This window comes from Pyxicephalus adspersus, chromosome 5, assembly GCF_032062135.1.
Source record: "Pyxicephalus adspersus chromosome 5, UCB_Pads_2.0, whole genome shotgun sequence".
Lineage (NCBI taxonomy): Eukaryota > Metazoa > Chordata > Amphibia > Anura > Pyxicephalidae > Pyxicephalus > Pyxicephalus adspersus.
Genome location: NC_092862.1, coordinates 120096639 through 120112134, shown reverse-complemented (window position 1 = coordinate 120112134; position 15496 = coordinate 120096639). Strand labels below are relative to the sequence as shown.

Genomic DNA, 15496 nt, shown 5'->3' with positions numbered 1-15496 from the left:
CTGCTGGCAATTGGTCTTAAGTAGCATATAAGCATGTGCATAGGGTATAGCTTCCTCATTATAGAGATGGTGATACAAGGGCCAATCACTGGTGCTTTCCTTTTTCGGCTACTATCAACAGTTGATTACCTTTTTCTTGTAACTGCCAGTGGAGTCCCTCTTTAGTACCTCACAAGTATTGACATTGTTGAGAAAGTTAGTCACCTTAGTATAGTAAAGATGTAATCATAACCACAATGCATTTCTCCTTGTCTGCTGGCAGGATGAAAATGCTCAGATCTCTAAAAAAAAAATAATGTTATAGCCCTTCTCTTGTGGAGTTAAACTGGAAGGAGGTGCTTTGGCATTTTAAACTTTCTTTCCACTGCATTGCTTGTATGGCATTAATGTATCCTTACCCCCAAAGTTTTTAAAACAACAATATTACAGGCAAAAAATTTGAAGGTTTAGTACCCATACAGACTTCCTGACACCAAGGATTGGATTATGTGAATAGAATAGGGTGGTTCCAGAAATCTCAGACCTCCTAGGCTTGAACAATCAACCTCTGCAGTGTCACATTTTATGGCTAATGGATTAAAATGTTTGTGCTTTTGTGAATATAACTGTTGGGATTTTTTCCACGCTGGGAGAACTATAGAAGCAGCTTGGATTGACTGTAAAATGTCATCAACATTACAAGAACAAGTTCAGTTGAATGTGACTAAGTGCTAAAAAATATAGCTAACCATATGTAAAATGACATGAAGACACAACAGGTAAGAAAATGTATGTAATAATAATTTTAGGGTTTTCTCCCTATGAATGTTTGTTTTGGAGAACTAACGGGAGAAATACTAATACAAATATACTGAACCTCATTCCAGTTAGCTTTGAAATCACTAGGGGGTGCTGTTGCTCCAAACTTTCTGCAGCATTTGTAGAGAGTACAACTTTATATCAGTCATTTGACCATGTTTTATTTATATATATAATAAAGCTTGCATTTGTTAGATTTTCAGCTGCTTTTTACATTTGAAATGTTCATACGACATATTACTGTAAATATTTTAGAAAAAAATAAAAACCCGCTATAAACTGTAGTAAGCCAATATATTGTACTATGAAATTTACATATTTGATATAGAACTGCAGATTCAGCTTTCTCCATACTACAAGGAAGGAGACAACATTCTTTAAAGAGACCCTTTAATAAGTCACCAAAAAATAATTTCACAGAACACATATTCATAAACAATCTAAAGAATATCCATCTGTAAGAGAATGCTGGGTAAGCTTGCCAAAATTATAGGGGTTTTTAAATTCCATCTATCATGAGACAAGGAAGATGAGTGAGAAATTCCAAAACTCCTGAGGGAAAGTTTTCATAATCCAAATGATTTTACAGAAATATAATATTTCTAGCAATTGCCTGGAATGAAATATTGTCCAACATGTTGAATCAGAGGAAGATACGTTTTAGATTCTGGATTTGATTATATAACATACTTTAAAAAAAGTCCTGTCTTTGAGTATAAGCTTTAAACTTCTTCAAAGTATTATATTTTTTCTGGTTTTCCTTATAAGGTAAAAACAGTGATGAGTGGGCATGAAGATGACTGATTCTTGCATGGCCTGTGCCCATGGCACCAAGCTAAAGATAGGAGGAAATTAATTACTTTTACAATGGGTAACTAGCAACAAAGAAACTTTTACATCACTTTCACTTCCTTATTTAATCTATTTTAGTTCAGGATTCTACATCCTACCATAACCTAGCTTTTGTTCAACAAAACTACCTCAAGATATTGTATATAAATTGGTGTTGAGGGAGATAAGAAATATTTGGAAAAATGTAAACGGATAACCACCAGTCTTGCACAGTGTTTAAAATCTTATTGTTTCCCCCACCTCTTAGATTGTAAACTTTTTTGGCCAGGGTCCTCTCCTCCTGTGTCATTGTCTGTCTTTTGTAACCCCTATTTAATGTATAGCACTGCATGATATGTTGGTTCTTTATAAATACAGTTTATTATTATTTATTATTAATAATAATATTGTAATGCTCTGTGAATAAAGGTAAAAGCCTCATATGCGAAGTTCCAGGAAACAGCTCAATACTCAAGTTGCAATACATAGAAGAGATCCTATCTGCCAGATGATTTGTATTTTGTATATCTTATCATTAGATTCACAGCTTTGGCACTCAGAACTCTGGCATTTATCCAGATGAAAAAGGTAAAACTACTACTAGATATACCATGACCTGGATGAATGAGAACATTCACAGTCAGAAGTTCATCTCCCTTTCACTCTCTACTATCAGCAGAGCTGCTTGCATTGCAACACATATTACTGTGAATATATCAATGATGTTATGTTTTAAATAAATGCATTCACTCTGTCCTAAAGTCCTCCTGATATGTCATTGTTCTGTTTCTAATTTCTAATGGCAGCTGTAGCTTCTATGAGACCATGTCCTGATTTTTCAACCAATGAGGATTACACCAATTAGGGGTTTTGTGATGGGGGGAATAGATCAGATTGCGACTTTGGGGCAGGAAGGTACCAGACAACCCGGTCTGTTTGAGGGATTTTGTGTTCCCATGTTTATTTTAAACAGACAACAAACAATAATGTCCCCAAATTAGGCACAAGACAAAACAAAGTCAAGATTACTGCAACTTTAAAGGCTCAGCCTAATTTCTGATCTTCTGCAGCCCAAACTCCAGGTCCGACAGAGAAATATTCTGATCAGCTTCTTAAAGGGAGACTGACCTACATTCCTCACCATCCATCCCTGGAGCCCATAACCACAGCAATTTGCATGCTAGGGTTTATGCATCACCCTTCGACCAACTTATCCATATAACCATACATAGTTATAATTTACTCTTCTGACACATAGCTCTATTCCAAGGTCTTCTATATACATTTTTCTAGAAAACACATTTTTTTGTTCTATTTTGTTCTCTGGGTGATTTTCCTATTTTGTAAAGTTTGGCTAAATACAGAGCATCAAATTCTTGTTACTGTTACATAAGTCAGATTTTGTTGCATAATTTCCTAATATGTCTCTAAATCTGTTTCTTGCGGCCATCCTTCACTCTTTTGCTTTTAAAAGCATAAATAAATGTGACGTTCCACATCCAACATCCAACATGGGTATGTCATGTCCTTGACTCTTCCTTGACAAAATTAGGAAAATGCAACGTCAAATACACTGCCGTCATAACTAGTACTAGCACAATTATTATAATAATGATGGAACTGACAGATATGTTATAGAGGGCATACAAAAAACCAGTGGACATAATGTGTTGTCACCTTCTGCACATATACTTGATGACACAATGCAATGTAGTAGATAGAATGACAGCTTCACTCAGCTGCTCATTGATTTCAAATGTTTGATTTAGAAAAGTAAATGCACAAGATTTTTTCTTTTGATGTAGGATATAAAAAAAAATAAAGGGTGCGGCAATAAAGCCACCAACTGCAATTAAATACATAAGTTCTTTCACCACTAATTATTTTTAGCTCACTTGTTCCAGGGGGTGCCAAGTAGCAATGGCCTTAACAAGAAGGATTAAACTTGATGCTTGCCACAAATTCAAGTCATGTGCTTCAAGAGTTATGAAGGGAAATTAAGGGAATGAATGTTACAATGATAGGATAACTATAGGAAATGGCAAACATGATGTAAAGTGTATGAAATTGGCCGTAAGGTAACTTGCTGGTTGCTTTCAAATTTTTGTCCCATCAGTGACAGTCTCCGTTAACAAATAATCAAAAGACCAAAGGAAGTACCGGATCATAAAGTGATAGACCAGACATGGAGAAAACCCTAGTCAGATATTCAGCAAAAGAGCTGAGACAGGCCAGGATCACAGTAAAAATAAGACTTTCTAAATGACATTACATGCACTTGTACTAACTACTTTACGTTTGTGTTGCATGCATCTTCATTTAGTCACCATGTCACCATTGGTGAGGATTTGAATGAAAACTGTTAGACTCCATAATCTTTATTTTTACAGTCAGATAATCCACAATAAAATTAATCCATATCCTACAGTATGTATTTCTATTCTACTTGCTGCAATAAGCACACAGTGGTATCTTACCTAAGCAGTAAATGATTGTTTAGCTGACCATTCACTGACTATTTGCTATCAAACGCCCTCTGATTGATCAGCATAGGTATGAATCACATTTGCCACACATACATTTTCCAGCTTAAGTTTACATTTCTGAATTTTCTTTCTTGTCACTATGAAGTCCATGTCTAAGTTATATTAAAAGTTGCTGGGTCTCGTCAAATTTGTCCATTAAGAGTTGGTAAACATTGATATCATCAATAAGTTACAGGGGCATTCACTGCACATTTTGAAATCTGCAAATAAGAATTCTAACTTTAAAATTGCCAGTAACATTTCTCCTATCAATCCTAAGTGTAAAATTACTTAAGTGTGTTTTGAAACAGGTGACAAGTGCTTTTTATATACCCTAGCACCTCCACACAGCTTCACATTTCTTTGCTCCAGTTTTAATAAACTAAATAGGCTAAATCCTCATATTTTCTTTCCTGAAAAAAAATTAGTCTGAAAGAAATAGAATTATTGGTTGTGGAAGAATTTTTTATCTTGCATAGTTAGACTTCTTTTTTTTTTTTCAAACTTGATGGGAATAACTTTTTCCTGTCCTTGAAATGCCATTTTAGATATCTGTCATCAGAAAGATCAATTTCTGATTGAGTGCATTATGGAAAAATGCTATTACATGTCCCACAGTGGTAATGAAGCCAAAACCCTATCAGAGCTTGGCAGAGATTTACTTCTTTTAAACTAAGCAAAAAGGGTCCTAAAAAAGCAACGTATATGAAGCCTGTTCTTATATGAAACCACTAATCAAGGGGCCTCTAACCACTGATGCATCTACAGTCTCTTTTCATTTTACAATACGGGAACCATTGAAACAACTTTCAGGTCTTTAGGGGGAACCTCTGCTTTAATTTCTTTATCCACAGCTCACAGTACATTGGTGTGGTAGTCAGTGGGTAGAATGCCCCTTACATTGCTGGCTAGAGGGAAGAATGCCACCTTTAGAGATAGCCAAAAAGACCATTGGTGTCAGTGGTAACTGACCTGAGAGGTACTAATTGTTGGAAATTTAGGGTTCCAACCAGTGCCCTGGTTGGGAAACACTGCTCTTGGCAGTGAGGTTGATAAGATGCTATAGACAACTAAATAATCCGAGATAATTATATCTTACATTAGAGAACTTGTAAGGTTTTACAGTTTTATAATGTAAGCCAACAAATGGAAGATGGGAACCAAGCATCATCACCCCATAACAGGAAGTGCCTGAAAGTGATAGACTGGTATTGTTTTCAATGATAGCCAAGAACAACTCCAGCCCAAAAAAGTCTTGTTTCCCCTAAAAGTCTAGCCTTACTTTTACTAATAGAGGGCATAGTTTACCAGCATTGGAGTGGACTAGTTACGACCATGCATTTCAGCCTTTAACCTTATTTATACTTCCAAGAAGCAAACATTTAAGTGTATATATCTGAGTCATTATATGACAAATATCACTTCATGCAAGAAATATACCACCTCAGACCTGTATGACCTATAGGTGGCTTGCTCTTTAGACAAGATTTAGGGAAGTTTTTTTTCCAAACAAGACAGAGGTGCAATTCAAAGAAGTTCAATTTATCTACAGTGCTAGACTAAGACCCCTTTTACAAGTTCAGTAAAGAACTGCACATTTCGCAACAGGTGCAAACTGCTGCTATGCGTCCTGGGGCAGCAAATTGGTTAATCCATGTTCACATCTTACCCTTGCAGCTGAGGTGCAGTTCTCCCTTCAGAGGAAGAAAATCAAGTGCACGGGCAGAAGTGACTTGTAGTTTCCAGAAACCATCCACCACAACCACAACCTTTACTGTGTAATAAATGTATGAAAGTAAGGTATGGCAAAGGTAGAGACTGTGTTAACCAGCAAAGTATAAGTGAGGGGTACAGTGGGACATAAAACAAGAATATGCAACTTATAAACTAACAGCCCGTGAAAGAACATTAGGAACAATCCAGAAAATCTAGAAAGCTGGAAACATGTTTTAAATTTCCATTATTTGAACTGTTCTTTGGTATTAAATATTACATTAAACCTTTATATGTAACCAGGCCTTAAAGGCAGTTCCAAGGTACCCTGTGAGAGATCCCAGCATAGTCACACTGAAAAGCATATTCTGTCCCTTAGGCCATGTGTGTTCTATTGAGTACAATGTTTACTATGCATATAATGATTGGTTTTCAAGCATTTATAAATCCTGCTGTTTAGTTTCATTAATTATAGTACAGTACATAATATTAAATTTACGAGTGAATCAACAATTCGAGAGCCTGTACCTGGGGCAGACAGCATGACACTTGTTTGTCATTTGACAGACACTGTTTGTTCCATGAAACCTAGAATCTCTTGCAACAACGCCTGGAGCAAAACCCATGAGGCAGTTGTCTTTTCGATGTGTGTTTCTGTGTCCTTTATTGCACTCAAAATATATTTGGAAGTTTAAAGTTGTAACCCTAATGGCTAAAATCTAAAATCCTCAAACTGTTAATGTAGCTTCAAGAGTAATCTTTTGTCCTAAAACTGAAGCTTTTATTAAAATAAAGCCTGATGGTCTTGTCATGGAGGTCAGAGGTGACTTTCCTTTATAAAGTGACAATGGTGTGTCCCTGTCACCCTATTCCATGCACTTCCACTATATATATAGACTATATAGTGATTGCATGGGGGAGTGAAACTGATGCACCCATCATTCACTGTTCTTGCTAAAGGAATCCCATCCTGAGCAATTGCATGCAGGGGCATCTGCGGAGCATGCACATAGACAGAAACACATTACAAAGATGCTGGAGCACGTCATAAACAATGAGATACCAAATAAGAGTAAAAACTAAGCATAAACATGATAGTTGTTTATAATACCCAGAGATTCAGCAAATTGAGTGTACTCCAATTAAAATTTACATCCAACTGAATAAGGAAAGAGCCAGCCTTAAGGTTTTTGATGATCACCCATGCTAGTCTATTTTCCCCAGTCTTGGAGAGCTTTAATAAATCAGGACTATTGCTCTAACAATGAGAGGTGCTTAAAGATGCATGGTTCAATAAAACGTGAGCCTACCTACTGTATATATGGCACACATGTGCCATAGTCCTTTTACTTATAACCCATACCAACTATTCTCTGCAGAAGGCACCAGGGTCCTAAATCCAGCTTCTATACCAGTGACACTTCCGTATGAATGTTGTATATCCTTTAAAAATAAATGTGGGTTCCCTCCAAATATTCATGTTACTACATAGAACTCATCTCCCTAGGAGCTTCTGGTTTGGGTTCTACCCAGGGAATGAGAAGATAAATAAGGCTGAGTCTCTACTTGAGGTCTAGAAGTTTATTGATATGTGGAGTATAAGAGGGAGGGAGGAAGGGTCCAAGCTGGCCAAGAACTGAAAAATCTTACATCTGGGGGGAGTAGAGGCTTCTCTACACTAATTAGGAGGAGTCAAACCTCCTACTTTCTTTGCGCCAAGTAATCTTAGTCACCTAGATTTTTATTGTCAAGCAACTCTTCTTACTGATATCCAGACTGCCTCCTGGGGTGATGTGGCTCTGACACCCCCAAGGTTTAGTATCTGATTCTTCTGTTGAAGAAGAGAACCCATTCTCAGACAAAAAATATCCGGGAACTCCAGCAAGGTCCTATTGGCAGACTTCAAGGCTCCGGTGGGATCTCTTTTTACTCCAACATGGCACTACACCCCCATCCACATGGTTGTCCTCAGTATTTATCCATTATCCCCAGCCCACCTCACCTTCTCAGTGATTGGAAGAGGCCGACAAACACTCTTTATTTGGGACGAGCGCTTATTTTTCCTATCCACCAATAACCTTCTCAGCAACAGGGAAAAAAGCCTAATCACTGGATCCCTACAACTCAATTATCATTTGTATTATCAGTGGCTATTCTATGGCTGAAGAGGATTACTGTTGTCCCGGAAGAGTCGGTGGGGAAGATGGCAATATCGGGGGATGCAGTAGTGGCAGGATCCTGGACTTACAAGCTCACACCAATGAAAATTTAGTTCTGATTAATTGCACAGTCCAGCAGGTCAGTCCAACGTACCACTTCAACAGGCAACTTTGAAGCCTGGGACTAATCTGCTCCTACAATCCCCTTAGGTACATCTGAAGCTGCACAGCTAAAGGTACACAGTAGATGCTGTGAGCTGCTAAGCAGAGGTCACAGACAAGTAATTGCTATGTATGACTATGAGAGAATAAACAGGGCGTAATATACAGCCGTGGCACACAGAACAGAATCAGCCAGATAAGTGTCTCCTAACAACATATTAGTATATTGATAGACTTTATTCTAAACTATCTTTAGTGTATGCTTTGTAGGACATTGAATATAATGCTCAACTGGGACAAGAACTGACAAAAAGTGGTTAAATTTATTTTTTTAGGCATTGCCAAATTTACACTACATAAATACTGTAGACAAGGACAATAAAACATACTGATTCAAATAGCCAAGTGCATCATTTCTATATAGATGTTTCAAAAATGATACCATCCTAAAATTTCCAACAAAAATTCTTTGTACAACATAGTTCAAGACCATCACACAATCCTATGGTGTATATTTTATAATGCCCTTATATAAATAAATACAGGCTAGTGGAGCTTCTGGATCATGTTTGAATTTAATAAGAAAGATTCAACAATCTTTGACTTTGTGTACTGTTCTGATCTTTTATGAGTTTGAGGTGCAAGTCAAAAGAGAATCTCTGTGCTTGAATCCCCCTGAAACATTCATCAGCCCTCCAGCTTACACTACTTTTCAACAAATGTATAAAATATTGATCAAAAAATTCTTACCCATTGGGCTTTATCTTCAATGCATTGCTTCATTGTCTGTTGTATAAGTTTCCAGAGTCTGAACATAGAAGATAAAATACAATTGCTGAAAATATCACGTAGCTTTGTAGGCCAGCTGTATTAATACATATGGAAAATGAATGCCTAAACCTTGCTGGACGAGCATTAATCATATAGATTTTGCTTTTAACTTAAGTATTCTTCTCACGTTCCCCTTCTTCCATGTCTGTAGACAGAAAGTACACAGAAATAAAGGATTTAAAACATATTGTGTGAGTTTGAGCACCAAGAAATGATGGCACATCAACAACTTTGGTTGTTTTATGTTTTTGCTGTATAATTAACTATTGTTTAGTATTTTATGATCTTGCTTGTTAAGAATTACCAAGTCTGGTTTTCTAGAAGAAATATAAAAGAGTAGAACAGAAGGAGATCAATGCGCCAAAGCAACAATGCAAAACAAAAAAGATTGACTTGTACCATATCCCCACCCCCCATACATGTACACAGAAGAGAAAAATTAGGTCTGCTTTATGACTATAAAGTACATTTGAATTAAAATTGATACAGTATGGCCTGAAATTAAGATTTTGATGATACCCATGGGTGTCTGATTAGATAGAATCGGTGTAGTTAGGGATGTTTTTGACCCGTGGGGAACCATAGCATTCTGCCATAGGCTCAACTGCACCCCAAACTGTTTCAATTCAAGTGAATTGGAGAGGTTGGGAACTGCTAGGTGCACCTTTGGCAGATTGTGCCACGGTTCCAGAAAGCAACAAGTCATTATTGGTTGCGTGGTTGATTTTGAGAGATCCACAACGTAGTTGCAACCTCAGCCATATGCAAAAATCATACCTGTCATGCAGTTTGCTACCCCTGGGCACACAGCAGCAGTTTGCTGTGCACTGGGAGCTGCCCACCATGTAGTTTTCCACCAGTAGTAGTAGTATCTTCCAATACACTGACAATTTCACCTAACTTCATGCAGACCATTAAAGCAGATAAAGTTAGATTCTCTGAAGAACTATCGAGCAGTGGTCGCCAACATTTTCAGACCCACAGACCACTAAATTTACCAGCTCTGGACGGCGCATGCATGGGGAGCTGTAAGTCACTCAAAGGGGAAGAAACTTCCCCCATAGTGACCTCATGATGCCAGAACCCACCCACTCTTCCATCGCAGGTCTGAGCCTGCGATCTGTACGAAGGACATGGTCCCCCCCCGCATCCGACCCCCCCCACGCTGAGTCCTTCTCCTGACCCGCTCATGGGCGCACTGGCCCAGAGCCGCGGACCACCAAAATTTTCCCTTTCTGCGGACCACCAGTTGGTGACCACTTGTAAAGAGGGTATGTTTATTGTGTGTGTGTAATTTTGGGTATTTTCATTTGTTTCTTTTTTGTTTTGTTTCTTTTTTATTGTACTTGATAGTACATTGTACTGTCATTGTTTGTTATTTTTTATTGTTTTCTTTTTCTTTTTTTTCTTTTCACTACCAAAACAAGGTAAAACTATAAGATGGGGGGACTTTTTTGGAACAACTACAGGATAGCTAAAAGGTGCTTCCATAACCTTTACAAGCCAATAAACCCAAGACATCAGACTGTAAAATGCTGTATGATATGTTAATTATATATAAATACATGATAATAATATTTGCTCCCTTAAAGAGGAACTATACTCAAAAAACAAAACAAAAACACACTTACCTTCAATCATGCAGGGGAGTCTGATCACTCCGGGGATTCTGGTATCGGGCCCCCGCGTCGTTTCGGCATTCGTCCCGGAGCCAGCGCTCCAGGCACCGGCAGGGTTCTCTACCCTTTTATGTAAAGTGAAAATTCTGAGTTTAGGTACACTTGAACAACCATTTTTTTTTGCCTTTGATTTAATATTTACAGTTGGACCCATACCGGCTAAACCAACCATCATTGGAATATAGGGCTTGATTTAATAAAGCTCTCCAAGGCTGGAGAGAATACACTTGAATCAGTGAAGCTGGGTGACCCAGCTAACCTGGAATAGATCCGGTCCAGGATTCAAAACATTTGCTAGCAAATTATTTTGAAGAAATCCATTCCAGGTTTGCTGGATCAGCCAGCTTCACTGATGAAAGTGTATTCTCTCCAGCCTTGGAGAGCTTTAATTAATCAGGTCCAATATTCCAATAATGGTTGGTTTAGCTGGTATGGGTCCAACCGTATATATTGCCATATTTACATTCAGCTTATGGGATTTGTATTATAAGTAAATGGAGGGATGTTTCCGCCATTTCAGAATTCTCATATGTTAGGAATTGTTTAAAACCGCCAACACAATGATTTGCTATTACTAACCGGGAGTAAGGCTCTGAAATATGTAGATATGACCTGTCACAGGACAAAAATAGTTCAGTTATTATCTATCCCAACCATAAATATCAATAAATCAGGTATTGGTCCAAACCCTTTCCTCTCTAAAGTAAGATACAACAATAGGACTGGCATAAACCTGAGCAAATAAAATATTAAACCAAACTGTGCAATTAAATCAGAACTAAATTCACTGGTGTGTGTGAGCTTTCACCATAATCGTGAAGTCCAGGATCCTGCCACCACTGCATCCTCAGAGCTGCCATCTTCACCACCGATAGTAATCCTCCTCAGCCATTGGATAACACTGACAATACAACTGATAGTGTAACAAGTCACATTGTCCCTGCCATCTGAATTGTTCATGCATCATGCATTGTAAGCAAGAAACAAAACGCCACCGGGAGCTCTGCCAAAAATATATTATATTATTAATAGAGTTATATATATATATATATATATATATACACACAATTGCCTGGAATTAACTATAAATTAATAATTCTATTATTACACAATATTTATATAGCACCCACATATTACGCAGCGCTGTACAAAGTCCATATTCATGTCACTAGCCATTCCTCAAAGGGGCTCACAATCTAATGTCCCTACCATAGTCATATGTCTTTATTACAATCTAAGGTCAATATTGGGGGAAGCTAATTACCCTAACTGCATGATTTTAGAATGTGGGAAGAAACCGGAGTACCTGGAGGAAACCTGGAGACAGAGAGAGAGAGAGAGAGAGAGATACACAGACACAATAGACAAATATATATATATATATTATAATATTATATATTTATATACACACACACACAATAGACAAATGCATATATTATTTATTAACTATAAACAAGCAGCACCCTCCCCCATCACACATACCATTCATACAGAACAAGGTAATCTGGAGTTATCCTTTAACATACGGTTTTGCATAAGCATCAAGAAACCACGCCCGCATGTCACATGATAACTCCGCCCCTTGTCACCCAGCAAGGCGCTACACTCTCGAATACTCTTCTCAACCCCGCCCTCTGGTATTGGTAAATTCTATCACGTGGCATAAGCGTTCAGCCCCGCCCTGCCTGTCAGACTGCACGATGCTGACGTCAGGGAGTCCTCGCGGAGGGATACAGCTTTCTGCTGTCAGTGCTCGGCCCCGCCCCTCAGCCTGACCTGACCTCACTCATTAGTAGGCCCCGCCTCTCCCACACCTAGTTCCGCCCACACATCAAGCTAGCGAGGCCTTTTCAGTGACTGGCTGCGTCCAGGTCTCGCGAGATGATGGCTTGTCTGTGATCCTGGCTGCTTGGGGGTCTCCGAGCTCAGCTTTGACAATGAGCGAGGGAGTGCGGAGAGCGGAGTCCGGCACTCAGGTGAATGGTCACTCAGTTGTGGAGGGGAGTGGCGCCCTCTTGTGGTAATATCTCCTTGTGTTAATATTGAGAGCCTGTGCTTGTCTACGTGCCCGTGCTCCTCCCGGTGTTGTGGAGTCGGCGGGCTCTGTACAGTGGAGCTGGACATGTATGTGTACCGCACGGCTCACTTTATTGCTGTCATGTTATGGGGCATTGTCGTGTTCTAATAGAAGCTTGCCCACTAGAGGGCGCTCTAAGTTCATGCACCTTGCCGTGGAAGAGGCTTGTCCACTAGAGGGAGCTCTCTATTCATTTTCCTGGAAGTTGGAAAAGGCTGACCACTAGCGGGAGCTCTCATGTTCATTTACCTTGCAGTAGAAAAGGATTGTCATTATTACACAGTATTTATGTAGCGCCGACATATTACGCAGCGATGTACAAAGTCCATAGTCATGTCACTAGTTGTCTCTCAAGGGAGCTCACAATCTAATGTCCCTATCATAGTCATAAGTCATTATTTATCACTATGGTATGGACATTAGATTGTAGTATATTAGATATACTAAGGTCAATTTGAGGGGAAGCCTATCAATCTAACTGCATGTTTTTGGAATGGGGAGGAAACCTGAGTACCTTGAGGAAGCAAACACAGGGAGAGCCTGCAAACTCCATGCAGATAGTGTCCTGACCAGGATTTGAACCTGGGACCTAGCGCAGCAAAGAGTGCTAACCACTGTGCTGCCCGCCACTAGAGGTCACACTCCATGAATATTTTCTGCAGAAGAAAAGGAATAGCCACTAGAGGGAGCTCTCAATGGATTTACCTACAGGCCAAGGACTACAATTCCTGCCTTTACATCACTTGGTGTGTTTAATCATCATTCTCCTGCAGGGCTTTAGGCACTTCTACCATGCAACACTTTAGTGTATGTGGGGTGATGTGTACCCTGCTGGCTGCTGTGGTTTGTTCACAACCCCTATGTTAATATTGTGTCCTGTAGTGATTTTAGGGTTCCATTTCTGCCAGCAGGAAACATGCAATAAAAGAAGACAGCAGGAGTTCTGCAAAGGAGCAAAGATTTAACACTCTGCCTGATGTAAGGTGAAGATTCCTTCTCTTCTCCTGTGGGGTGTTTTCAGGATGTTTGTTGAAGTGTCAGAGTCACATTAAGGTGGACCATGCACTCCAATGCCAGTTCTCCGCTTTACACATTGGCCCTCATCTCATCTACTAGGGGTTTCCACCTCCATGGTGCTTAGGAAGGGTTGTGCCAAGGTCCTAGGAACACAGAGTACTCACATTGTGTGATTCTGCACTCCCGCGTTCCTTGGATTTCAGCCTAAGGAACATGATGTCCACCATTACCTTACACCTGCTTTCTATCCTTTGGTATGTGTGGGAGGCATATTGCTCTTCTTATAGGATCTTATGGGAGCTGAGGAGAGATCCATTCCTGCAATTAGGTGTGAATATAGACCACAGCACCCAAATCTATTAGCTGAAATTTTTAGTCTTTTTCTGATAGTTTCCTCTGCAGCATTTGTTTACACAAAGTTCTATTAGGGTAGAGTAGCAGCCTCAACAGACCCAAGCTACATATATGTCAGATAATAGTCGCCCACTACGAATAATTGTACTCAGGTGTAAAATCTGATGTGTACAGCTATCGTCTGACATCGTTCATCAATGCACTACGGTGAAATGATGAATGACCCAACAGGAGTGGCAGCTGTGTATTTCACGGAGTACAGCAAGGTGCCGCTAACTTGTCCTCCCCTCTTTAATAAACAGAATGGCACTGTGTGTACATCATTCATTCATCTGTCACTGGAAGAGATCACAGAAGATTGTTTCTAGTGACAATCATATGACGTCCATCAGGTGTCTGTACAAGGCTTTCAATGCAGATTTGAAACCACAGGCAGGTATTTTTTTTTACAACAAATTACAGCTAAAGCCCACAGACTTTGGGTAAAAAAAATAATTACCCACAGCACATGTAACAGTGCATGAGTCTCCCTCCAGAGTCAAAAAGATGAGTAGATTAAGGTAATGTTCAGACTGGGGTTTATCACTTCCTTGTGCCTCTGGGTAGACACTACATGCAGCTTCTCCCCCCGACAGACCCATGGAAAATGAATGGGGGCTGCCAGCTGTCAAATTTGGAAACGCCATTTTTTTTTTTTTTTTTTTTAACAACCAGCACTGCTGTCCAAGTGACCAAGTAGCTGGCATGGTGTCAGCCACCGGGTGTAATGCGGGATCACTTGATCCCATGGAGATACGGGAGCCTGAAGGACTTTGTTGAGCTGGGTACCTCCCCCATCTTTCTCTAAGCCTCTGTATTGCTCCCTAAAAAGTGGCTTCAGGTTGAGAAAGGGGGGACCAAACTCAGATTTTTAAGGTTCAGACCAATACAAGGCATTAGTACACTTTATGTGTCAGTGAGCCACTTTTTGATTTGAATGGCACTCCTGATGAACCTGCACCAAGCACACGAGTTGCAGCGTGTGTATGCTATGGATATGTTATGATGCATTAAGCAGCAAATGCAAATAAATGTGCTGCTGTAATACAAAGATGCTCACATGCGTGTACTTCACCTGATCAATGTAAATGAGCTGCCGGAGGAACACCTAAGGTTTGCCTACAACTTCCAGTGCCCTTTTATTTGGATTAAACAATAATTTTGTCTTTATTTGTCAGCAAATTGGTGAAACCAGAGTATTTACCAAAGGTTTAGTTTCTCTATAACGTAATATTTAAAATTGTTGAAATGTTATATTTTATTGTACTATTTACTGTTCTTGTTTCTATTTCCTTAGTTGCTTGCTAGACT

General features: G+C 39.3%; 1 protein-coding gene across 1 annotated transcript in view; it reads left to right on the top strand.

Moving 5' to 3' along the window:
- Window positions 1–12508: 12508 nt before the first annotated feature.
- XRCC2 (X-ray repair cross complementing 2) overlaps window positions 12509–15496 on the top strand; it is a gene marked incomplete in the record, with an annotated part of 6941 nt that continues 3953 nt past the window's right edge. Inside the window, 2 exon segments of the mRNA XM_072412584.1 lie at window positions 12509–12674; window positions 15483–15496. Of these exon segments, the coding sequence (XP_072268685.1) occupies window positions 12636–12674; window positions 15483–15496 (53 nt within the window).